Here is a 23,847-nt window from a genome sequence, read left to right as displayed (position 1 = left end):
CTATAGGTCTTTCTATTGGAGGTCCCTGTAGACCGGTTAGATGTTCTTTCTGACAACAGGCAGCATAATAGTGCCGGAACTCTATGGATACCAATCTTAGCCTTACCCAGAGGCCAAAGCAATACTACAGTCGAAGATGTGACCTGGTGAGTTCACTATTGCGTCACATACTGTTGATCTGATGGTCCACTAGAAGCAACTCCCAACCTACTACAGGGTGACAATTTCTATAAGTTCTACAGAATTAAATATAAAGTTGGCAGTTGAAGCACGCCAAAAGTTCCCCGGTATTTCCTTTAGATTCTTTGTGGTCGCATAGCAGCCACCGGCACTATTGCTATAACCTTAACTATGCTTTCAAGATCCTTGAAAATAATTAGGGCGGTCCCTTGGGTGCGGCCAGTCCTTCCTTGTACCTGTCGGCGCTCCCTAGCACATGTCGCTAATTTGGAAGACTTACCTTCTGTAAGTGGCAAAGGCGTTGATCGGAATCCCTTTGCTAGAAGGCAATTAATGACACTCGACGTCTTTAAGGAAGATGATAAGCTATTTAGTGTTCCGATAGCAGAGGATAGCTTCGATACGTATCATTTAGACCCGCCTCCGTATTCAGTTGAAACCACCAAGAGGGAACTGAAACAATTATACCATGATATGACATTGATAAGGTCTGCTTGGTCTTTCTGCTCTTTTCCTTTCTTGTCGAGCAATATGGTTGACTGTTTTGCAGACGTATGGAGCTTGCCGCGGATGGTTTATATAAAGACAGGAAAATCCGTGGCTTTTGCCATCTATCAACCGGACAGGAGGCAGTCGCTGTCGGAATCGAGCATGCACTTACTAAACATGACAAACTTATAACGGCATACCGTTCCCACGGGTTTACATTAATGCGCGGAGGAACTGTGAAGTCTATCATTGGCGAGTTGCTTGGACGAAGAGAGGGCATCTCCTATGGCAAAGGTGGCTCTATGCACATGTTCTGCGAAAGCTTCTTTGGGGGGAATGGGATCGTCGGAGCCAGCGTGCCAGTAGGTGCTGGAATCGCCTTCGCTCAGCAATACAATGATGCGAATAATGTCACGATCGATCTCTATGGTGATGGGGCAGCCAATCAAGGCCAAGTTCACGAAGCTTTCAATATGGCTAAGCTGTGGAATCTACCTGTGATATTTGGCTGTGAGAGTAAGTTCACTATTTCGATACGCGCTCACTCAATGTGCTAACACACTTTAGACAATAAATACGGCATGGGAACCTCTGTTGAAAGAGCCTCTGCAATGACCGAGTATTACAAGCGTGGCCAGTATATCCCGGGGTTACGAATTAACGGAATGGATGTGCTTGCCGTCCTTTCCGCGGTTAGATACGGCAAGAATTTCGTCCAAGCAGGAAATGGACCACTGGTCTACGAGTACCTCACATACCGATATGCAGGACACTCAATGTCAGACCCCGGGATTGCATATCGAAGCAGGGAAGAATTGAAAGAGCAGCGTGCGAACGACCCAATATCTAACTTAAAAGAGAGGTTGATTGAGTGGGGTGTATTCTCGGAGGAGGACGCCAAAACAATCGATAAAAATGTGCGAAGCAAAGTCAACGATGAAGTGGCCGAGGCTGAAAAGATGGCTGAGCCCGAGACGAAACTTGACATCTTGTTTGAGGATATATACGTTCGTGGTAGTGAGCCGCAGCAACGGCGAGGAAGGACCATTGATGAAACTTATTATCGTGGTTAGGCGAAGAATTTAGCATTTGATAGGATGGATACCAAAGCTAATAGGAGGCTAATGATACACAGCTCGATGAGATGAGGATAAGGCTGCTTGAGAAATGAAATCTAGACACACGAACAAATGTCAGTCATGAGATAGATCCAGTTTAAAGTAATCAAATGTGGCATTTAGCCATGCAGATGAGCCATGGAACGAGTGAGCCCAGAGCATACAGCTCAGCATCGATACAGCTTGGGCGCCGCCCGTATGGCGTGGAACCCAATTGTAAGCGCTGGTCGAGAAAACCTACACATAATCGCAACCAGCAATCTCATTCGTTGTTTGCGAGAGATGCTGATGATCAATACGCACGTCACTCTGATAATATTACAGACTGCAAGTTATAATAAACCGCTTGAATACCAAGCCGGGTTTACGTGGCTTGAGATATATCGATATCCTGAACGCTTAGGAAGATCAACCATCCTGCACCCACCTTTGATACAGAGTAGCATTAGCCACCAGAACAACAGCAGCAACAGACATGGAGACAGCTGATCTGATAACTCCTCCTACCTGCATCGCCGATTTCTCCCTGATCCCAGTAAGTTTCCGTGTCCCAAATAACGGTCGCGGTGGAAGGTCGTGAAGACGACAAAAAGACTTGTCTAAGGGATACATTCAGCTGACGCTCGCATGTTAGATCGGCTCGCAGAACGCATCATTCTCCAAGCAGATCGCCGAAATTCAAGAGCTGCTACAGAAGTCTGGCCTGAAATATCAGATGACTGCCACTGGAACGGCTGTTGGTGAGTTGCTTTCATTCAATCGTGGACTTGCTCAGAGCTTCGACGAGATGATTTTCTCTTATGGAAATGTCCGTTCAAGATGGAATCGAGAGATATTAGTGTAAACAGATATGATGAATCCGAGCCTCTAATTGAATGATCTAGAGGGACCCTGGGACCAAGTCGCCCGAGTCATTGGATATGCCCATACTTTGATCCACCAGGAGGGCATACCAAGAATTCAGACAGATATCCGCATCACCACCAGGTGAGTTGGTATTTGATGTGACAAATCTCTGAGAACCGAATCTCTAACCTTTGTATACGCATAGGACGGATAAGGATCAACCGATGGAGGGCAGTTTGCTGTCCGTGGAGAAAATCTTAGCGACTTAAAAAAAAGGGCGAAGGCAGCTGTGATAGTGGAGTATCATCGAAATTGTGTTAGCATGCTTTCTTCAGGAAACAAATGTATGTAGAGAAACCACACTGGGGAATAATGTGAAGGGCACGGGCGTGAATTATATGTAATGTGATTGATGTCTAGTTTTGGCACTCTAATCGTTCTAATGGTTGATGATGTACTGTACTTTCAAACTCGAGCTTCTGTCTTGCTCGAAAGCACCGGGGACTGTACAGCCCAACCATTCTTTTCTAGGCACATACCTAATGAATTGATCAATGCAGTTTTGGGAAGAACTTTTCGCCGCGGTATAAGAATCTGACACAGGAAGGCCACGTCTATAGATACCAGGTACTCGGTACCTTGTGTTACACCCAGATTGACTCGCGACCCGACCGAATGGTCCGGAAGCGATCCTTTTTAACTTTATATTATCGCGTTACCTGATACTCAATCCGTTTGATTGGCCATTGCAACCTACGACGCACCCACGTCCATTATGGTTTTCCGTATTTGTCAATTAGAAAGTTTGATCTGAGGGGTAAAAACCAAATACCTAGGTAGTAAATTTACGTAGTTACTGGGGGAGTGGATATTAGTAAGTAACATATTTGTAGTTAGTGTACAGCACAAAAGGTTCAAAATTGACCACATGTCTAGTAATACTAATGACAGAATCCATTACGGTCTCAAGCACAAGATAAAAGACAGTAGATAAAACACATGTGAGACAGAAACATACTAACAGCAGACAGCAGATCACAATGAAGTTATAGTAATAGACCTGCCTCTAGTGACAGATGCAGGGATTAGTGTTCCCAGTTAGATTTTCGCCTACAGGTTAGAATCCTTGTTAAGAGAGGGGAGATTAGAGAAAAAGAACTGTCCACGGGTTAATCCTTGCTTCCACCCTTGTTAGGTTCTAGATGCCCCAATATTATATATGCGCTATAGTCTTATCTGGAATTATTATGACAAATTGGCGTTTCTTAATTATTACGGAGTACGTACGTGTAATTCACTAGCAGGCAGCTTGCTACCATTATTCATACCCCATCTCGAGGGGCACTAATGAAGAACATCTCCTCATCCTGACGCCAAGTTGGCTCCAGTGCTAATATAACCGCCTGTCAAAGGACGAACTAGACCCTCACCTGCATGATTGGCGTGCCGGAGTAATTGCCAGAGTTAAACGAGCAATGACTCAATTAGGTATTCCCACAGCACCAGGCTGTGCCATAGCAAAGAAAGATACACCAAAGTGGCTTCAAACCCCGATAGTCGTTACTGTTGGCGTTAACTAAAAATGGGGGTAATCTGCGATGTAACATATTATTTTTGCTTTTTGAAGGAATCACAGGTGGACATTCATGTAGCCGCGTCCTATCAACAAGTGCATATGCGTCCCGGCAAGGACGAAATTTGAGAAAACTTTAGGATCCATTGCACTTATGCATGGCCCTTGTACAGTGATAGGCGGTACCTCGGAGGAGCTTCCGTGTAAATGCTTGGTGGAACGATTTCCCCTCCCACTGAAACTGTTGGATGTGCATATAGACCATGCCAATTGGGGGTGTGCGAGGGAGAAATTGAGAATCCTTTCAGCTTGGGTGCCGCTAGCAATCCCTGTAGCGGCTTCTTTAGCTTCGCTTTGCCAGGTCACTATCTTGAATCCTCCAGACCCGGGGATCTGGTTATGAAAAAAACAAGTCGTATGACATACTGTCGGCTGAAAGACGATCAATTTAGAGATGCTCCCTGAGAGAACTATCTTACCTTCTGGACGTTTCTTACTTTTCTTGACAGGGCCACGGATCTTCAACGTACTATTCCCTGCATATGGAGGCTGGGCCGGGCATTCCGGCCTGTGAGTTGCTGACAGCCTCACCTAGTAACCCACCAGACAACAGTATTAACCACTAACCCTAGGACCATCTCGGGTTACGAGTATGCATGAGTTCCACTATCCATAGTAGTAATCCAATGACTACTTGGGTGTTTTGGATGTGCGTGAAGATCCAGGTTTGTAGGTCTTGGCGATTCCTTCATTGCCTTTTCCTTACGAGGTAAAGAGTAAACTATCAGAGCCTTGGGCTCGTGACCGGGTTCAACCTTACAAGGCAAGGTAGACGCTGAGAATCGAGCTTCCCATCATAAACATGTTCCAGATATGGGTGTTTATTTGCTAATTTATAGACGAAAATATGGCTCTTCCCTACAGAAGCAATACATTGAATCTAGCTCGCAAGGACAAGGTCATGGTATATATGTATATACGTACGTACGTCGCATACACTCACAACGGATGCTTGAAAATTCTTTCAAAGTATATTACAGTGCTGTCTACTTAATGCAGTATAGTGCGTCGCTTCTACAAGGGTAATCGCACCCTCATACGTGCCTGACCCTGTGGTAGCCCGATGAAGCATATGCTGGAAGCCAAGCAATGGCGCTCGACACGCATGAAATACAAGTATAGCTCGGCTTAGCTCATGCATACTTATGTGCCTAGAGATAATATGGAGGCTCGAGATAGGTTTTTTGCAGTTCCACCTAATTTCCAGGTAGGTTACGGAGCACTTGTCGGCCGCCTGATTTAAGGTCGGGTCGCTGTTCGTCTGATTGAAAGAAAAAAAAATTTTCACCTGTTTCTTTCTCTCCTTACGATTTTCCACCCTGAAACTGGTCTCTAAAAATGGCAATATCCTAGTGGCTGTAATCCGAAGATTAAAGCCCACCGGTGGCTGCTCACGATGGGAATACGTATGAGATGAAACTGTCTTGTGAACATTGTTAAGGCACGTAGAGGGGACGGCACACACCAAGATGAGAAGGGAGAGATGGGGATCAGACAGCCGTTGAGATGACTTGTCTCATCTACCAGCCGATGGATATTCCCACCGTGCAGTAGCCAACATCACTATGCTTTACTGGGAACTAGTAGCAGCACACTATAGACTAGTAGAGTGATGAGCTGGAAAATTCCACTCCCCGAGAGGAATCACCAATGGACTGTTGACAGCACTTGTCTCCACCCCATTGCCCGGGTAAGTTGCTTAGATTTGTCAGAGTTCATGGCCTCTGGGCGGCGTCCACGACAGCCTTCTGCACTTGAAAATCTAGTGCCCCTACGAAAGGGTGCTGCAGCCTGCAGCCTTGATTGATGGACGATTTATCAGCCTTGCAATAGGTAAGATGCTTCCGATAACCTTGTAATTGACTCTCTGTGCCTACGGAGGGACTCCTGAGCGGGTGGCGTAGTCTATCTCATCGTTCTCATAAGCCCAGGGTGTCCGAGGAATTCCCGAGGTCATCATGTCATTGAAAGTTAAAGCTTTCGTGCGAAAAAATAGTTATCGTCACATTTTACTCTATATTCCTTACGCGTCACAATCGGTAAACGCCGATGCATTTGGGAATTTATATGGGGAAGACTATGGAGTACACGGTGCAATACTTGACACTAGGTGCCGCGTCAACAATGCTGCAAAACTATACCCAGTATAACAGTGTGCCCTACGTGTATATAGAGTCACGGTAGTATGGGACTACGTTTGATAGTGGTTCCCCTAACCGTACTCTGTTGTGCGTTTACACTTAGTGCATATATAGTGTTGAATCGGAGGTGGTGAACTCCGCATACAACTTGAGTACTATGAGACTTGCTCTGTAGTATATCAATAGAAAAATTACTTGGACTATGATTGCTACAACCAGGAAAATTCTTGTATATACTCCGTACTCTGCAATAGATCCACCATCGCCGTATTCCGAAGGCCGCTAGTAGATCCTTAAGGTGTGGTATCTTCTACTACGGAGTATGCAGTATGTGCATCTACCAATTAGCGACAGAAATCCTCTAAAAAGAACCAGTGGAAGCACGCAACCGAGGCCCTCCCACCGCATTCGCGAGCAGTGGAGGTCTACCAAGTACTTAAAATTTTAGGGTACCATACCTTGAGCACAGCAGCAATTCACCCAACACTCTGTCAGCCGCAGCATCTATTTCAGCGTAATTGATCTTGGTAAAATTTCGGTTACTACGAGGTAAAGGATGTTCTCTGTTTGTTTATCTGCTCATTCCTTCTCTTGTAATACTATACGGTGTAGTGGATGCCGAATAGGTAAGCCCCTCTGGTGACGTGCGTCGGACCAACATTCCTTATGCATGGTACGCCCGGGACTGGAACCAAGGATACAATGTTCATTTCGCTTGATTGCTCTTCTCGAAGTTGTCCCAAGCGGGTACGGGCTTGATCGGCGGAGCGGCATTCTACAATATTTATCTCAAGACCCCTGGCTGAAGATAACCTGCCACTATCACAGATTTGATTCGTCGTCCTTTGCAAGGTTTTATAATAATCTGCGATGAAAGATAGAATCATGACCTACCTGTATCATTAAATTTACCTTGGAGAGAACATGAAAATGGAAGAGTGTACTCCGTAGATTTTGGAGAGTACTCTTCGACGAGGATGTTACCGAGGCTTGGAAGAAGTGGATCGTTAAAACATTAGAATAATAATAATAATAATAATAATAATAATAATAATAATAACAATAACAATACTAGAAAGCGGCGGAACAAGAATAATAGCCGATCTTTTGAAAAAGTTTCATTTTTTGACCAAGTTACTAACAGTGTCTTCTACTGAAACAGTATTTCAAATAGTGATAATAAAGGGGGGTCTCCCGGCGGAGAAGCTCTGAGAAACTTGGAGTTCAAGTGGGACAGAAGTGGAGGGTAATTCCGTCGGTGTGGGTGGGTCAGGGATCCGACAGCCTGGATAGCGGTAACTCTCCTTCACCTTTGTGTCACCACGGAGAAAATTAAAGTGAAGAGGAAAAGAGGAGCCCGAGGCTTCTTAAACGGGAATTACTTGTTGGTCCACTTAAGCTACTCCGTATATTTGCCTTTTCTTTCTTCCAATTATCTATCAATTTGAATTCTAACGACTCCCATTACGGAGTAAGCATCTATGGTCATCCTGATAGGACAACGCGAAGTACATGCATAGCGTCGTCCAATGGCTCCAGTCGTCCTACGGAATAAGGAGCGACCCATGGATGATAATTTCCCAGCAGTGTGGTACCAACAGTCATTGGATCCCGGCTTCTGTTGAAGATCATTTCACTCTTACCTCTTTACGGTACTAGTGGTACTGCTCTCTTACCACTACCTGGCAGCTAGACACAGTACTTTGTTATTAGGTAGCAATTATAAGCGTGGCTTGGTCGGTGTGAAAGGACTTCTGGACCCTCCTCCTTACTAGGTTGTTTCTGCCTGACGTACCGAAGATACAACTTCCAAGCCACCGCTGATTTGCCCATTTCGTATTGTCCTCAGTTCTCGTCACTGACAATCCCGGTAGCTTGGGACGCCCGTGCTTTTGTTTCTTAGGTTCTTAGGAGGAGCCGGGACCAGCTGGCAGGGGTATAGCGGTTATACAAGGAACCTACTAATGACAGAGCATTAGTTTGTGTTACACTGTATACCAAACTGCTAGGCTTATGCTCTTTACGCATGATTAGTGGACCTTTTGCCCTCTCAAGAAGGGGCCAACGAGATACCTCGTGATACACGCAAGTGATTGTAATGTTGTGCACAGAAACTAGACGAACATATTAAATGCCTGTCGTTAGGTGACAAATTTCTACGTCTTGCAGTTGAATGAGTTGGCCACCTACAGTAGTTCCCGTTCATCTGGACCGTACACTGCATGAAAGAAAAGTTTCCGAAGAATAGCTCTAGTATGTTCTTTGTTGTTTAAGACTAACCTTTCAAATCTCAATGCCGTAATTTTCTCATTGATTTCTTATTTTAGTTTTAGTTTTTTTTTTCTTTTTTTTTTTTACCCCCTCCCGCCGCCGCCCGAACCGTTCAAAATAATTTGACACATACTGTATTGTATTTACGAATGGCGGATACGCTGTGAATCGGCCTGATAACTCTGTAAGGTTTTCTTTCCCTCAATTTTTTTTTATTGAAAAAAAAAAATATATATATTCTTACCCTTGTGCCCCTTGTCAAATTCCTGGTTGAAAAGTCCTCAATGAAATGGACAAGAATTATCCAAGAATTATTGGCATGGTCGTCATCTTTTTAAATGTCCCTTAAGCCCATTACTATTACAAAGTGGCTTTCTTCGCTCATATCCTTTTAGGTTATGATTAACTCCGTTCTGCTAAAGTCAAACTTAATCCAGGCTGTCGGGTTCTTGGAAGAAAATTAAAAAAAAAAAAAAAAAAAAAAGGCAAAGGCAGCCGACCACTACTTTAGTTAGGTTACGACTCCGTACGGTGTCCGGTTACCCTTCTAAATCAACGGAGTCCCTAACCCACACGATCGGTTCCCCCCTGTCTAGACTAGCTGGGAGTAATGGCATGAGCCTACCGAGTACCAGGCTACTTTAAGTATAATTCCTTTTCTAGTTCCGTGGCACCGAAAGTATCGAATTTCACGCTGTTTCCTATGCGCGTGCTGCACTGCATATGGTGATAATCATAACTGGGATAGTCATTATTTCTCATCCATATCATTTCTATCACCAGTCTTCTTGTAAATATTGATCACCAATAAGCCGTCGAGTTTGGCTCCTATCTCTTTGTTCCTTCCTTTAACTGATCCTCCCGGTTGTTTGATTTTGAAAACTATCAGCCACCCCACTCAAGGCCAACTTGATAGCCCCAGAGCGCGGAGCCTATCAATATGGGTGCAAGGCCGACTGTAAGCCTTTCCCTTTCTAAATTTTACCATAGTACCTTGGTTTCACTGTCAGCTTGTTAAAGTAACAGCTGCTTTCCCATTATTCCAGCCTTTGTCAACTTGCTTTCCTCCACTCAAATGACACTAACCAACAATGTCTCAGGAATCCAGTCGTGACTAGTAAGTCTCTAATATTTGCCTCATAATGCCTGTCCAATTCAGCCGTGGATAAAATAGAGCTGAGTTGGTTGGAAGTTTGGAACTAACAGCTGTAAATAGTGACACTCAGTCATTGACGGCAAGTGTAACAGACTACCCCATTGAGAATGGCAGACGATACCATAAGTACCATGAAGGATGTATGTTGTCTGTTGTTGGATAACATGCTGTTTCTTGCTCTCTGACTGACATTATCAGCGTATATATACCCGAATGACGAACAGGAACTGGACCGGTTGGACATGCAACACCATTTGATAAAAATGGTCAACGGTGGACGTCTGTTCTTCGCTCCACTAGAACATCCTAAGCGAATCCTTGATATTGGCACCGGCTCTGGAATATGGCCCATCGAGATGGGTAAGTATTTTCATCCGTTTCTCCACGCCATTTTCGAGCGGTCCCTTACCATTTTTGTCCTACATAGCACCCATATTCCCAGAAGCCGAGATTATAGGCACCGATCTTTCACCCGTGCAACCAAATGAAGTTCCCGAAAACGTTCACTTTCTAGTGGATGATGCCACCGAAGATGAGTGGTTATGGGGCCCCAACCACTTTGACCTCATCCATACAGGACATATGTCAGGGTCCTTACCCTCATTTAAAGAACTCCTACGTAAGGCTTTTATTCACCTGAAGCCAGGGGGTTATATGGAATGTCATGAGTTCGACCCGAAACCAAAGTGCGATGATGGTACAATGCCACCTGACGACCCTGAAAAATTCAGTGAATTTGCTTTGCAAGACTGGTGTGATCTGAACGTTCGCTCCGGCCAGATCACAGATCCGCCACGGCAGTTTCGCGTAGCCCACCGAATTGCACGTTGGATGAGAGAGGTCGGGTTTGTGGATGTACAAGAACGCATCAAGAAAGTTCCGAACAACCCATGGCCTACCGACCCACGCATGAGAGAAATCGGCAAATGGAATGAGACAAATTGGCTGGAAGCCCTATCGGGATGGTCTTACAAACCTCTCACTGCCTTAGGCTGGTCGAAACCTGAAATCGAGGTATTCCTGGTCGACGTCAGGAAAAGTATCCAGAACCGTGACGTTCACAGTTACTTGGACTTTTTTGTCGTGACAGGAAGAAAGCCACTGCCAGGGGAGCAAAAACCATAGTTCATTGCCTCATCGCTACTCCCACCTCACCATTTCATATACATTCTTATCTTACTTTTTTCTCACTTTGTTGGCTTTATTGGCGTGCATTAGCATAAGATACCATTGATTGAAAAAAGTTATGCATGGGAAGGCGTGCAGGGCTCTCTTCCTCTTTCTTCATTGTTGATTTTCTCCTCCACTTTGCTTTTCTCTTCAGTTTCTCTGTGACTATTTCAATTTTCCTTCACTGCCAAATATACCTCATGGTTAAGAGAGCATCCGAGCTGGAGACTGTCAATAAGCAGTAACTAGCTTGGGACTTGGAAAACATCTGGATGAACGGATCTATATATAGACTCATAAAGGCTATGTCTTATCTTCTAATACTTTGCAATATAAGACGATCAACTCGGTCGTTTTACCAAGAACCTCCAAGGCAGCATTCGTCGAGGTTTCAATGTAAGGGCGCAGGAGCGTCTCGCAGCCTGAGGTATGTAAATCGGACAATTCTGGTTGGTGCGGACAATAGCTTAGTCATCTTCCTGGGGAACTCCGTGATCAACTTTCCTCCGTCAACGATTCTCTGGTCACTCATAGCTGTCGACAGCTCCCGGGCATTCAATTGCTGTCGCATGCTTTCGTTCCCTCATGTCTTTCGGTAGACATGCATATAGGCATGCTGTACCGCCTTCCTCACACTGCTTAGTTGATCATGTATGGATTAGCGAAGATTTCCTCGCGTCAACGTTCCGGCGGTTCGCAAACGGTCAACGACGCTATGAGAGCCGAGTACCGGGACCTCTAGAGGCAAGGAGACGGCTGGCAAAAAGGAGGAACACTGCACTTGCTAGCCTAGCAGGGTCGGGACCACTGGATGACATTGGGTGTTTGTTTGGGCGCAATGGGCGGGAGCACATGAAATGGGTTGGTGGGCAATCACGGAACGCACCGCGGGAGGCTCAAGGTAGGCGCTGATCGTATACGAGGGCATATGTTCAATCCAGGTCTAGAAGAATATCTAATGTTTTTGAGGGTCAGCTTTTTACGCAGTTGGTTCCCCCGCTTATCCTTTGCCCTTCTACAATGAGACCGCCGAACCGAATGAACTCGCCAGATCATCTGGGTGGCCGGGATCTTCATATGTAGCCGACAAGGCGTCTCTCGAACAAAGCTTGGCGGAATACCTGAAGGACTGTCAGACGATTACGGCTATCAAGGATGTTGTCCGTAAACTGCGAATCGATCTTCAGCAGGAGCCTGCACACAGCCGGTCAATATTCGAGCATCTACTGTCTCACAAATGCGCCACCGACGAACTCGTTAGGTTTCTAGATGATCCACATTTGAACACTCGGGGAGCAGGGAATTATCTTTGCACAGTGGAGCATTTCGTTTCTTGCGGGGCGGACCTATCCAAACGGTCAGCTCTCCTAGGCAGCGTTACTACAGCACTAGAGCTAGGGAGAATACCTGAAAATGAACTATGCCAGATCATAAAGGTTCTACGTGAAAGAGTCATCGATGGTGCTGTGGTGAAACAACGGGACGCGAGAATTTTGACAGCTTACTACAGGGGGATGTGGGATGCGATTGGAAGGTGCAACATCTACGAATACGAAAACCTGGATAAGGAAACAATTGAGACATGGCTAGAAGGGCTAGAGAAGATGGAATTGTACGGCTCTTTTGTCTTGGCAAAAGACATAATCAGCGCGACACAAGATCATTACTGGGCTTCGTTGTTCATCACACGATTCTTGAAGTTCTCCTTTGATCACAAACCGGACGGAGACTACATAAGCAGGCTCTTAAGTTGCTTTACATCTGATAAGGCCTCTCTTTGCATAATTGCTGTCACCGAATTACTGGCTTCGTCCCGGAAACAGCGTCTGTTTGAGATATGGCAGGACCATTTACGCCGTCTTCCGAACATCCCCAGCCTCGTTTCCTCATCAGCCTGGAGTGAGTTACGGGTCACTCCATCACCCAGTACCTCCTGCCTGACACAAGAACAACGGATAATTCTGCGACTCTGGGTCTTGCGAACCTTTAGCGAGTACCTCCCTGAAGGGCCCCTATGGCGACAAGTTGTGAGGGCCACAGATTATCCTGTATCCCGCCTCCTCAGCCTCTACAAAAGTCGCGTGGACAGGGTCAACACTGAGAGCTTCTTGAGCAGCCTCGTCGGGGGGATCCGTGACCTGGGTATACCACCTACCGGCCTTCTGATGCTAACCGTTCACTTGAAGACCGGAAAGCGGATGACAAAAGCGACCCGGCGTACTTTGAATAGGCTAGAGTCGTCAAACGTCTCCCTTCTAGACATTTTCGCAAATGGGGATGCTTACAGGAAGACGGTCCCTCATCTCTTTTCGGACTTCGAAAGGTTGGTCCGGCAAATTAATGTCACAAGTCCTTCATTTGTGGAAAACAGTATCCATATTGCAAGTACTGGCGATTCTCAGAACGTCTGGACTTTAATTCGGCTACTCCGTTGTCACACACCTCTGAAGATCGCCTTGTCCAGATCATGGGGACCCATTCCAGACCCCTCACAAAAGGCCCTTGTACGCTACTATCCAGAAGCTAGGACCAGTGAGTGCCCAGATCCTCACGCCGCCCTTGATCTGTTGCACCTCATCGCCATCTCGATCGCTAGCTCGAAGCAGCTAAGCGCACGCCGTGCCTACGGCCTGATTCAATGGCTCTATCGTTTCTTAGTAAAGCATGGTGCACCCGTGAAGCCCTCCCTTGTGCGTGCTATGTACCATGTTGGGGTGGTACGGTACCGAAGGGAGGGGCTGCGCCTTTCATCAATGCAATACGCATATATACTGGATGTTGTGGAGGAGGTCGAAGGACCCGAAGTCCTCGATATCATGGTGCCGAGGGTTGGCCAATCTGATTCATCTACTAGTCAGCTTGAGTTGCAATGACCCTCGTCTCGTCTTCTCCGAAACTTGAAAGATAATGCGAGAAGCTTGTTATCTGTAGAAATTTCTGAAGCGATTATGAATTATACCCGAGTGTATTTGACGTCGTGTATACTACATTACTCTGTAAATACAACCATGCAACTGTTAGCAAATAATATTCGATCGGTTGAGTTCGGTCGGTCAACGTGCGCTCCAGTATTCAACACCTACATTGTACTAACTGCCAGATGTGACCTGTATATTTCCACCTGTATCTTCGTAGGCTCTTTACTGAATAATACACAACAAAACTATCGCGATATACTCATCATGTAATTCCTTCGTGCGTAATTCAGTGTAATAAATAATAGGGCTCTGTCAATATCGGTTTACTTCCTAACTCACGAGTCCACCTCCATCAGGTTAGGGTCCCCGGAGACCTCTTCCACAGTGACATATTTCCTCATATCCTCCTTGCTGATGACCTTCTGGTTCAAATAGGCCGTCGTGCCCCTAGGGAAGCGGTAATTGCGTTCCTTCTCACCACGCTCATTGGGTTTGATATAGTTCCGCAGGAGTTGCGTGGGCTTATCCTTCTCGATGACACACACGTCCACATTGCTGCCTGATCCCAGATCGTTAAAAATACCAGCCTTGATCGCCTCAGCGCAGAGCTCGACCGCTTCCTCGCGGTTCAGGTTTGCCTTCCACGTCGACTCAAAAACGGACATGGCCGCCAATGATCCAGAACCCATAGTCACATACGGAAGTTTATCTGTCGAACCGTGGGCGTGGACTGTGTACAGACCGGTGCCAGTCGGGTCAACACCGGCTACCACCAGATATGCACCAATGTGTCCCTGGTAGCGGAAGAGGTGTTGCTTCAACAGGGTCATGCAGGTGATTACTCGAGGGTCCCGGCCCGTTGAGAGGGAGTGCAGTTCGATGTTGGAACTAATCAGGGCCGTGGTGAACTCCGTGTCTGCAGCTGTACCAGCACCAGCACACCAGATCTTAGGCGAAATATAGTGTAATTTCTCGCAGTTCTATGTATCCCACCAATTACTATTAGTAAAGCTGCTTGTCACGTAACCGTTGCCGCCGCAGAAGACGGGGGATATGGTAGATGGTCGGTTCGTACCTTGTCTGCTACGATGGGTCCGCTAGTAGCTCTGGTATCTGCCGCAATCTGTGATGAGGGTCAGCTTTGAAGGACAAAGAGTCATAGGAGATCGTTATCAGAATTCTAGTATAACATACCACAACACCATTGTCAAAGATACATCCCACAATAGTGGTACCTGTACTTGTAGCCTTAGGTAGAGGCACTCCCTTGGCGTGGAGAGCCGCGTTGCGGTTGTAGTTGGAGAAGTCAAAGCCGGTCATGGTGTCGGCGTGGAGTAATTATAGATTGTATAGAGGGACAGCCAAGTAAATTCAAGAGATCAAAGATTTCACCCTATCAAACTATCCAGGACAAGTAGGGGATAATTAAGGTGACGGGAATGAGAAGGAAACAGCTGTAGCTAGTCGGTTGGTGATGGCGGCGAGGTCGAGCTGGAGTGACGAAGCTCCCGCAGCCTGATCTCGATGCCTCAGGCGCTCAATACGCCCGGCCCGTGAGAAGCTCCTGCTGTTTTTGTCCGTCGAGATCGTCCGCCGCCATTGCTTTCAATTGCTTGCTTGCTGTCAACTACCATTCACAAAGCCGCCTGGCTTTTTCTGTTTACACTATTCGGTTTCTGTGTACAGATTTTACTCTGTAGTTTACCCATTCTCTCACTCTCTATAATTCTCCCTTCCCTTGAGGGGAGGTATTCAAGATTTTTGCGCGCACTTGGCAGCTTTTTAACCGGAGTCCCCAAGCACTCCAGCGTCGCTCATTTTCATCTTTACCACAGAGCCCCCCTTCTCCCCATGCTCCAAAGAGCAGGGTATCACTAGGCGACCGTCCCCGTTCAATATCAGCCGACTTCGATAGACTAAGAATGGCTTTCAGCTTCGGGGCGTCCAACCCCGCTGGCGGCAGTATTCCAGCGGAACTAGGACCTGAGCTCCCAGATGTCTATGCTGAGGTCCGTCGCGCTCCTATGCCCGTCATTGTTCTAGATTCGCCGCAGACGAACTAACTCTGAATACAGGAAGTCGGATTCAAAGGTGTCTCGAGCGACAGCAACGTCCGATTACTTCCTACGGCTTGGCCTGACGATGCCCTTCCGGCTCCATCATCCTCACTTCTAGCTGTCGCACCCACGAAAGGCATCATAGTTGGTGCAGGCCCGGACTCATTGGCAATTTCCTCATCCGACGCAGTTAGGAAAGCTATTTCCGCTGCCACCGAAGACAAGGCCAAAACAAAACCCTTCCAACCACAAGCAACGATACCCCTTCCCGCACGTCCCACGCATGTGGCCTTCACTTCAGGCGATGACGCCCTAGTACTAGCCACAGAGAACAGCTCTCAGCTTCTGGTCTACGAGACTACGAGTCTGTCAACGGGCAATGCGCAGCCGGCCTTATCTATACCAACGAATGGCGCCACTTTTCGATCCCTTGCTCCGAATCCTGCGCCTCCATCTGATGGGGCGCATTCGTCGCTTGTCGCACTCGTCACGACTAATGGTGAGCTCTTGGTTGCCAACCTTAAGGCGGGAAACCTAGTGTCGGGGCCGAATGGCAATGTCTTGAAGACTGGGGTGAGCTCCGTTTGCTGGAGTAACAAGGGAAAGCAACTCGTTGCTGGACTTGCTGATGGAACGGGTTACCAAATGACCCCAGATGGTACCCAGAAAGACTTGGTACCACGCCCTTCTGATCTAGAGGGAAACTGCCATGGTAACGCTCAATGCCACATGTCATAGGTTCGCAATTAGCTAACTGAATTCAGTGTCCTCTATTGCTTGGTTAGAGAACGACGTATTTTTGATGGTGTATACGCCGAATGATGCCGAGGATGAATCCGGTCAAACGCCGTCATCTTCTTATTACGTTATCACAAGAAGAAAACAGGCACCGTTTCTTGTCCAAAAGCTGCCTGAATTGTGCATACCTTTTGGAGTCAAACGCGCCCCGGCATACCAGTTTATTGCACGTCTCAGAGACTATAAGCCACATTTGAAGGACGTTCTAATTGTCTCTTCTACCGCGTCGACCGATGTTGGCCTTGTGACGAGGTCGGAGCAACCATTGGCAAGTGATGATGCAGCCAAGGCCACGATAAATTTGTTCGCCACGACCGAACTTAATGACGACACAAAAAGGGCTTCCCCTCCCCTTACAGACTCCGGTGAGGAAACTTCAGTGATTGGTTTGGGAATCGACCTGAGCAGCACAGAAATCGTTGTCTCTCCCATAGCAGGCGAAGATATCTCTGAAAGCTCAACTCCCTTGCCGAACCTCTTGCTTCTCAACAATGAAGGTATCCTCTGCTCATGGTGGTTCATATACTCCGAGTCTATTCGTCAGAAACTTCCATATCATGGCTTGGCCTCCGTAGCCCAGCCCCAGCCCCAGCCCCAGCAGCAGGCGCAACCGCAGCCGCCCAAGCCGCCTGCGTTTGGACAATCCGCTTTCGGCAGTCCATCTGCACTGGGGGCACCTTCTCCATTTGGAAAACCCTCTGCCGCACCGGCATTTGGTAGCCCTTCGGCATTAGGAAGCCGCTCACAACCTACATTTGGGACACCTTCATTTGGAGCCCCGTCCCAGATAGGATCCCAGGCGGGACCTTCCTTCGGCACTCCGAGTGCAATAAACCGTGGGTCCGCCCAGTTTGGTAAATCCAGTTTCGGCTCTATGGGCACATCGGCCTTTGGACAACCTTCAGCAACACCTGGGACGGGATTTACTTCCTTCTCGCTCGGATCTCCGGGTGCTACTACTTCTGGAGGCGGCTTCGGTTCATTTGCTAGTACGGGAGGTTTTGCTGGGCTTGCAGCATCCAAGCCACCGGGGGAATCGCCCTTCGGGAAGAAGGCTGGAGAAAGCCCTTTCTCGAAGCCTTCCGGACCATCGGTGTTTGGTAGCCAGGCTGATACAAGCACGGCTTTTGGTGCCCAGAAAACAGAACCGGCAAAGAACCCGTTCGGTCTCCCCGCTGGTGGGTTCAAATTAGAGCCCTCGTTTAAGGGCGATGGAACTGCTGTCAATGATGGCCCCAAACCGGAGAAACCTTCCGGCGGGCTATTTGGATCTTTCGATGAGATGGTTTCCACGCCTACTAAAGCCAGCCCGCCCACAGAATCCATGGACGATATGGAAGATGAGCCTACCACCACCCAGCAGGAGAAACCGGAGGCCAAGCAGCCAGCGCCCTCGTTATTTGGAGCGCCGGCCAAATTTAACACACCTGCACCTTCGTCGCTCTTCGGTACTCCCAGCCAACCTCAGCAGCCCTTTGGCGGAGCCCAGACGAACAAATCTCCCTTCTCAATCCTCGGCAATTCTGATAAGCAAGCATCGACCCCTCTGTCTCCACCATCAGACAAAACACCCGTTGCCAGCCCACCCTTGAAAAAGGAAGAGCTTGCTGATGATCAGAAGACTCCTGGTGCTTCAGAAGAGCCACCACTGCCTCCCGACCCAACAAGCAAGGCCTCCTATGGACCTGGTGACACTTCCGCATCCTCCAACGTTTCTAAGAGCTCCATCGATGACGCACCTCTTCCTCCTGACTTCACTACACAACCGAAGTCCACTTTGCAGGATGACGGGGGAGAGCCGCCGCTGCCCCCTGACTTTACTTTGAAGTCCAAGAAAGAGGCCCCCGAGGAAGCTAAACCCGAAGAGGCACCACTTCCTCCTGATTTCACTGCAGCAAAGCCGTCGCCCACTCCTGCAGATGTCCCGGGCCCTGTCCCTGATGACTCAGAAGCAGAAGCAGAAGCAGATGAATCCGAGAAGGAATTGAGCGATGAGGCAGAAGAGTCTGATTTTGCTGATAGTGGTGAGGATGTTGAAGATGAAGCTGAGGAACAGGAAGAAGAATCTGAGGCGGAAACTCCGGAGATATCGCCAGAAAGTTCGTTTGGGACTGGATTTTCTGGCAAGACTTCAGCTGGTGGGTTATTCACGAGAGTATCCCAACCTAGTCAGACTTCGAATCAACCGCCACGGCAATTATTTGGAGAGGTTCGGAAACCTTTCTTACCTCCAGCGCCCTCGGCAAATCGCGAGTTCCCTAGGTCGCCTAGTCCAGTACGAAATGGCGCCCCAAAGAGTGTGTTCAAGCCGCAAGCTCCAGGCAGCACCCTTGCTGCACGTAAGGCGTCTCTCAGTGATTTAGCGAAACGTGAAAATCAATTCCGACAGCCTTCGGCACAGGCTATTGAGGAAGCACAAGCTCAACAGAAACTCCAAGCGCAGCGACAACAGGAAGAGACACTGTCACTCTCCGACGATGACGAAGACGAAAGGCTTCGTGCCGACCTTGCTCGGCCCGTAGAACCCGTGCCTACCCTCGACCCTTTCCTCCCTCATCAAGACTACACTGGCCAGACGAGTAAGCCAGGTATCCCCGGCCAAATTGAAAGGCTATACCGCGATATCAACTCTATGGTAGATACACTAGGCATCAACGCACGGTCCTTGTCCGCTTTTCTTATGTACCAACAATCGTCCAGTAGTTCAGACTGGGTTAACGTGTTGCAAGGTGATCACCCAGCAGATCTTCTGGACGAGAAGCTACGTCTTTCTGAAATCGAGCAGCTTGATGATGCCCTAGTCATGCTTGCCGGCGAGCTTGAGAAGCAACGAGTCCAAGGGGTGGAGAAGAAGCTCGAGGACTGTCGAGAACTATTGAGCAAAGATATACTCACACTGCGAGGCCAATGTGCTAGTATTCGGAAGACACTGGATGCCCACACAGACTCCGCTGCAATCGTTTCCGCGCCACTGTCGTCAGAACAAGCAAATCTTCAGCAGGACCTTCGGACAGCGTCTACCGAGATCCAGGCAAGGCTAGCAGATCTGGAGTCCGCCGTTTCTCTCCTACGAGCGAAGATTGCCGAGGCCCCTCGCTCTGACAGTGCCTCACGCCAATCCGTTAAACGACCGACAGTCGAAGCTGTCACATCAACCATCTCCACTATGATGAACATGGCTGAAAGCAAAAGCAGCGATGTTGATTTTCTGGAAGTGCAGCTGAAGAAGCTGGGTATTGACACGACTGCGTCGCCAGCAAGCCGTGAGGGGTCGCCATTCACAACTCCTAAAAAGTCTGTGGGAAGACTCCCTACAACGCCAGGGTCGCGGGGGTCTCTTGATGGTCCCCTCAGTGCATACCACACACCAGACTCCACTGCTCGCTTCCGCTCTAGCATCAATGGGTCAGCGCGCGCTAGCCGCCTCCGAAGCGTGGAAGGCGTTGGCGATCTTGTCAGCAAAGAAGAGAGTGCGCAATGGAAGGCAAAGGTTCAACGCAGGCAGCATATTGTTGGAAACCTGAAGAAGGCAATTGGTGAGAAGAAGTCGAAGGTTAGGAGTGTTGATGACCTGTAGAGGTGCTTGTTTGAATTCTGCTTTGTCTTTGATTCATGATATGAACAATCCTAAAAATAGCGGGATATGGGCGTGGGGAGCAATTGGCTATTTTCTCTGTACATAGCATTAGTCGCTGTTTGATTGGCATATCGGTCTGGATATTGACCCGCTACTGATGTTTCATTAATGATGTGATATCTTTATAATAACTTCATACTATCACGATTGATATTTGATCTAACTAGGGTGGGGAACTGTGGCCTTGATGACTGAGGCGCTGGCACTGACATCATCGCCCGCAAGGTGACATGATTTCATCAAAACAATTGTTTTCTTCTTGCTTTCTTCTACCTTTTCTACTTTTCTTCTGGTCAATCTTCACTAGTCCTTCGAGATATATAGTTTTTGGCCCCACCAAGTTGAACTAGTTCGGCCTTAGAATTGCAAACCCCCATATTATCATATTATACAAAGCTCCAAGAACCCCGCCAACTAAGATGGCTCTCCTAGTCAGCGAATTTATTCACTTCAAGCTCAAGCCTTCAGTAAAACCCGAGGATCCCTCAAACGAAGAAGGCCAAGCACTACTCCAACTCTTCCAAACAGCCAAGCACCAAAGCGGATATAAAAGTTCAGCATGGGGCAGAACAATAGAGGACGAGAATATCATAGTATGGATAGTTAGTAAGTTCCCACGACCTTTCCCTCTCCTTTTCGCAAAAGAAAAAAAAAAAAAAAAAAAGCAGACAATCCTACCCAAAATAAATAAAAACGAAACAAGTTACTAAACAGATACCGCAGACTGGGCCGACGCGCATGAAGGAATCCAACCACAACTCCTAGCTCCATACCTCGAGCCCAACACACAAGTGAGCGTCATCTTCACGACACTCACGCCATCAATCACCGAAACCGAGTCCCTAACCACCAACCCCGTCACGGAGCTGGTCGCGCTCACATTTCCCAGCTCCCTGACGCCCGACGAGCAAAAGAAGCTCAATGCCGATCTGATTGAGTTCCGGGCTGCGCTGACGGAGTTGCCTAAAGGTGGAAGGCCGAAGTCGTGGGCTATGGCGCAGGTGGAGAGGCCTGGTACATTGGACCATGAGAAGAGTCCGTCTGGACAGGCGATGTTGCATCTTTTGGCTGTGGGGTGGGAGTCGGTGGATGTGCATAAGGCTGCCAGGGAGACGGAGGAGTTTAAGAGGACGATTGCGCCTATTAGGGAGAAGGCGATTCCTTCTATACCACCTTTGGGGATGAAGCATGTTTCTTTTAGGAAGGTTTGAAGTGGTTGTGAATGGAGGGAGAGTGAATTGAATTACGTTAGATTGGTGATAATGTGTACAACGAATGTTGACGGACAGCGCTTTTCCATAAATTACAAGTTGGAAGGCATATACCCGAAACGAATCATTAAAGTCACCATGAACAGACGACTTTTGAACAACGCAAAAAGAAAGCGAAGGGAAAAAGAAGAAAGGAAAAAGGAAACCCCATATGCTCCTGGAAGAAATAGAACAGATTAAGCAAGCTCGTAGACTCATTCCTCCGCTTAGATACGGTGCTTTTCGCTTTCTGTATTGCAAATTAGTAACGAGATACTGGAAAATAATCCGGGAGTCAAAACTAACCAAGTCGGGAGTAAAGCATATACAAAGCCATCTGGTTACACTCTTGGGTGCCTGTAATAGTCACCAGACGTTCGTTGCTGTTCTCCTGTGGCTCATTGATCTTGATCACACTGCCACTAAGGTGACGGATCTCGTTGATCTTAGCACCACCCTTGCCGATAATAGCACCGACCATGTCGTTGGGGATATAGATCTGCTGAGTCAGTGGTTGACCGGGCATAGCTCCGCCAACAGGGGCGACCGGAGTCGGACCACCGCGTGCGGGAGCAGCCTGAGGGGCACCATAAGGGGCAGGCTGGTGAGGGCCCGCGCCAGCATACGGTTGAGGTGCACCACCATAGTGCATGGCAGGCTGAGCTACAGGGGCGGGAGCGGGCTGTCCATGAAGATAAGGAACACCGTAAGCACCCGCAGCAGCCCGGTTGGGGTGTGGGTGGTGGCGCTTGAAGGTATCAGGGTGACCATATTGACCGCCAGCGGGCTGAGGGACATAAGGGACAACCTGCATACCACCAGGCACAGCTCCAGCAGGCCCGCCACTACGAGTGGCATAGGCAGAAGCTGCCGGTCCGCCAAATCGTTCCGTGAGCTGTTCAACCAGCGTCACAGCAACGTAGTAGGTGGCAATGTGAACTGCATCTGCAACACCCAAAATTACAAGGGACCGCTCAGTAGACAATGGAAGACAAGCATCTGAAGCGTTGAGACGAGCGCCTGAGGCCTCTTGGATCTCACGAATACGACCACCGCCCTTGCCAATGATGGAACCAATGAGGATATGGGGGATCAACAAACGCAAGGGGTATGTCTTGGATTGGGCAGTGGAGGGAGCATCAAGGGGTTCATTGTTTAAGGTACGAATGATCAAACCAAAAGCCTAAAGCCCGGTCAGCAAGTCCAGTTAAACTTCAGCTAAGTAACAAGGATGCATATAACCAACCTTAGCAACAGCGTCCTGTGGACCACTGACAGTCAAGATACGTTCCACTGCTCCACGAGAGTAATCGCTGACAGTGCACTTGGCGCCGGAGAGTCGACGGATCTGTGATACATTCTCACCACCCTTACCAATAACGGTAGCAGCCTCCTGGCTAGAGATTACAGCCCGAATATGGATCCAGCTTGACTCGTCTTGGGGACGATGCTGTTCGGATTGAGCGCCAGTTTCGGCGTGGGACGCAGTGGACTGGATAGGCTGGGTCTCAGGGTGAGTGCCCTTCGCATTAGGAGCATCAGGCACAACCGTATCGCCTTGGCCATCGGCATTGGCACTGGGCACACCTGATGACTCAGTCTTCACTTCCGCATACGCCTCGGACTCATCGCCTTTTACTACTTTGTCCAAAGCAGGACGCTTGGCCTCCGGTTGATCATTGGGACCTGATGGCGAGGAAGGGTCCTCCAAGGGACGCTTGGTGGATTGCAAAGCTGATGGAGAGGCAGACATATTGCTTCTCAACTGTGCAGTCTTGCTTCACTTACGCAGGAAGTCGAAGTATCAAAATAGCCTTTTCTTTTTTTTTCTTTCTGCTTTATTTGATCGACTATGTACACCAGGAGTTCCCAATAAGACTTGCTGGTGCTGGCGATCGGGAGAGGGAATCTGGTGCTTGAAATGACTAGGAATGCTGGTGGTAATCGTGCACAGTGATGAAAAAAAGTGATGTTGAGGAAGGATAGCCGGTGGAAGAGTGAAAATGCTGGGAATCACGGGCCTTGGATTTGAGCAGAAAGCTTCGCGTGTGCAAAGCTGTGCTGGGAAAAAGAGAAGAGAAGAGATGATCGGATCGGGCACGATAAAACGGAGAGATGTAGACGGTGATAGTAGTGGTGGTGAGGATTCAGGGTCCGAACGTGAATGGGAGCTGACAGGCTGA

At 48.1% G+C, this 23,847-nt stretch overlaps 7 protein-coding genes across 7 annotated transcripts; 5 read left to right on the top strand and 2 right to left on the bottom strand.

Annotated features, from left to right (window-relative positions):
• Nucleotides 1–443: 443 nt before the first annotated feature.
• Nucleotides 444–1,870, top strand: BDV27DRAFT_123231 (putative pyruvate dehydrogenase E1 component alpha subunit). The gene is made up of 3 exons (XM_032065822.1): nucleotides 444–668; nucleotides 731–1,185; nucleotides 1,237–1,870. The coding sequence occupies exons 1-3, from the start codon at nucleotides 514–516 to the stop codon at nucleotides 1,740–1,742; spliced, it is 1,116 nt and encodes a 371-aa protein (XP_031930910.1). The 5' UTR covers nucleotides 444–513; the 3' UTR covers nucleotides 1,743–1,870.
• Nucleotides 1,871–2,189: 319 nt separating this feature from the next.
• On the top strand, nucleotides 2,190–3,042 carry BDV27DRAFT_123230 (thiamine-binding protein). Its single transcript, XM_032065821.1, has 4 exons — nucleotides 2,190–2,322; nucleotides 2,422–2,527; nucleotides 2,672–2,774; nucleotides 2,839–3,042. Exons 1-4 carry the CDS (start codon nucleotides 2,263–2,265, stop codon nucleotides 2,900–2,902), a joined length of 333 nt encoding a protein of 110 aa, XP_031930909.1. The 5' UTR covers nucleotides 2,190–2,262; the 3' UTR covers nucleotides 2,903–3,042.
• An 8,547-nt stretch (nucleotides 3,043–11,589) lies between these two features.
• On the top strand, nucleotides 11,590–14,009 carry BDV27DRAFT_169097 (uncharacterized protein; the record flags this gene model as incomplete). Its single annotated transcript, XM_032074946.1, has 2 exons — nucleotides 11,590–11,905; nucleotides 11,974–14,009. The coding sequence occupies 2 exons, from the start codon at nucleotides 11,590–11,592 to the stop codon at nucleotides 13,875–13,877; spliced, it is 2,220 nt and encodes a 739-aa protein (XP_031930908.1). The 3' UTR covers nucleotides 13,878–14,009.
• A 1-nt stretch (nucleotide 14,010) lies between these two features.
• On the bottom strand, nucleotides 14,011–15,384 carry pup1 (proteasome core particle subunit beta 2). The gene is made up of 3 exons (XM_032077132.1): nucleotides 15,117–15,384; nucleotides 14,998–15,045; nucleotides 14,011–14,902 (listed from the first exon to the last, which is right to left on the bottom strand). Exons 1-3 carry the CDS (start codon nucleotides 15,240–15,242, stop codon nucleotides 14,258–14,260), a joined length of 819 nt encoding a protein of 272 aa, XP_031930907.1. The 5' UTR covers nucleotides 15,243–15,384; the 3' UTR covers nucleotides 14,011–14,257.
• A 151-nt stretch (nucleotides 15,385–15,535) lies between these two features.
• Nucleotides 15,536–20,645, top strand: BDV27DRAFT_123228 (FG-nucleoporin NUP159). The gene is made up of 3 exons (XM_032065820.1): nucleotides 15,536–15,931; nucleotides 15,998–16,691; nucleotides 16,744–20,645. The coding sequence occupies exons 1-3, from the start codon at nucleotides 15,845–15,847 to the stop codon at nucleotides 20,352–20,354; spliced, it is 4,392 nt and encodes a 1,463-aa protein (XP_031930906.1). The 5' UTR covers nucleotides 15,536–15,844; the 3' UTR covers nucleotides 20,355–20,645.
• Nucleotides 20,646–20,833: 188 nt separating this feature from the next.
• Nucleotides 20,834–21,625, top strand: BDV27DRAFT_154578 (uncharacterized protein; the record flags this gene model as incomplete). The annotated part of the gene is made up of 2 exons (XM_032071986.1): nucleotides 20,834–21,020; nucleotides 21,138–21,625. The coding sequence occupies 2 exons, from the start codon at nucleotides 20,834–20,836 to the stop codon at nucleotides 21,623–21,625; spliced, it is 675 nt and encodes a 224-aa protein (XP_031930905.1).
• Nucleotides 21,626–21,758: 133 nt separating this feature from the next.
• On the bottom strand, nucleotides 21,759–23,542 carry BDV27DRAFT_62410 (telomere maintenance protein PBP2). Its single transcript, XM_032077131.1, has 3 exons — nucleotides 22,911–23,542; nucleotides 21,971–22,847; nucleotides 21,759–21,914 (listed from the first exon to the last, which is right to left on the bottom strand). The coding sequence occupies exons 1-3, from the start codon at nucleotides 23,415–23,417 to the stop codon at nucleotides 21,892–21,894; spliced, it is 1,407 nt and encodes a 468-aa protein (XP_031930904.1). The 5' UTR covers nucleotides 23,418–23,542; the 3' UTR covers nucleotides 21,759–21,891.
• Nucleotides 23,543–23,847: the final 305 nt, after the last annotated feature.

Source organism: Aspergillus caelatus, assembly GCF_009193585.1.
Source record: "Aspergillus caelatus strain CBS 763.97 unplaced genomic scaffold BDV27scaffold_30, whole genome shotgun sequence".
In the NCBI taxonomy this organism is placed as follows: Eukaryota; Fungi; Ascomycota; class Eurotiomycetes; order Eurotiales; family Aspergillaceae; genus Aspergillus; species Aspergillus caelatus.
Note: the sequence above shows the minus strand (reverse complement) of the source record. Positions and strands in the feature narration are given on the sequence as shown.

Excerpts from the sequence above, each read along its gene's own strand:
- BDV27DRAFT_123231 (XM_032065822.1), top strand. The coding sequence starts at position 514 with ATGACACTCGACGTCTTTAAGGAAGATGATAAGCTATTTAGTGTTCCG. Across the intron at positions 669-730 it reads CATGATATGACATTGATAAG|ACGTATGGAGCTTGCCGCGG; the intron begins GTCTGCTTGGTC and ends ACTGTTTTGCAG. Across the intron at positions 1,186-1,236 it reads TGTGATATTTGGCTGTGAGA|ACAATAAATACGGCATGGGA; the intron begins GTAAGTTCACTA and ends AACACACTTTAG.
- BDV27DRAFT_123230 (XM_032065821.1), top strand. The coding sequence starts at position 2,263 with ATGGAGACAGCTGATCTGATAACTCCTCCTACCTGCATCGCCGATTTC. Across the intron at positions 2,323-2,421 it reads CCGATTTCTCCCTGATCCCA|ATCGGCTCGCAGAACGCATC; the intron begins GTAAGTTTCCGT and ends CTCGCATGTTAG. Across the intron at positions 2,528-2,671 it reads TGCCACTGGAACGGCTGTTG|AGGGACCCTGGGACCAAGTC; the intron begins GTGAGTTGCTTT and ends TGAATGATCTAG.
- BDV27DRAFT_62410 (XM_032077131.1), bottom strand. The coding sequence starts at position 23,417 with ATGTCTGCCTCTCCATCAGCTTTGCAATCCACCAAGCGTCCCTTGGAG. Across the intron at positions 22,848-22,910 it reads CACAGGACGCTGTTGCTAAG|GCTTTTGGTTTGATCATTCG; the intron begins GTTGGTTATATG and ends ACCGGGCTTTAG. Across the intron at positions 21,915-21,970 it reads TATGCTTTACTCCCGACTTG|AAAGCGAAAAGCACCGTATC; the intron begins GTTAGTTTTGAC and ends TTTGCAATACAG.
- pup1 (XM_032077132.1), bottom strand. The coding sequence starts at position 15,242 with ATGACCGGCTTTGACTTCTCCAACTACAACCGCAACGCGGCTCTCCAC. Across the intron at positions 15,046-15,116 it reads TCTTTGACAATGGTGTTGTG|ATTGCGGCAGATACCAGAGC; the intron begins GTATGTTATACT and ends CCCTCATCACAG. Across the intron at positions 14,903-14,997 it reads GACCCATCGTAGCAGACAAG|AACTGCGAGAAATTACACTA; the intron begins GTACGAACCGAC and ends TGGGATACATAG.
- BDV27DRAFT_123228 (XM_032065820.1), top strand. The coding sequence starts at position 15,845 with ATGGCTTTCAGCTTCGGGGCGTCCAACCCCGCTGGCGGCAGTATTCCA. Across the intron at positions 15,932-15,997 it reads TCCCAGATGTCTATGCTGAG|GAAGTCGGATTCAAAGGTGT; the intron begins GTCCGTCGCGCT and ends CTCTGAATACAG. Across the intron at positions 16,692-16,743 it reads TCTAGAGGGAAACTGCCATG|TGTCCTCTATTGCTTGGTTA; the intron begins GTAACGCTCAAT and ends AACTGAATTCAG.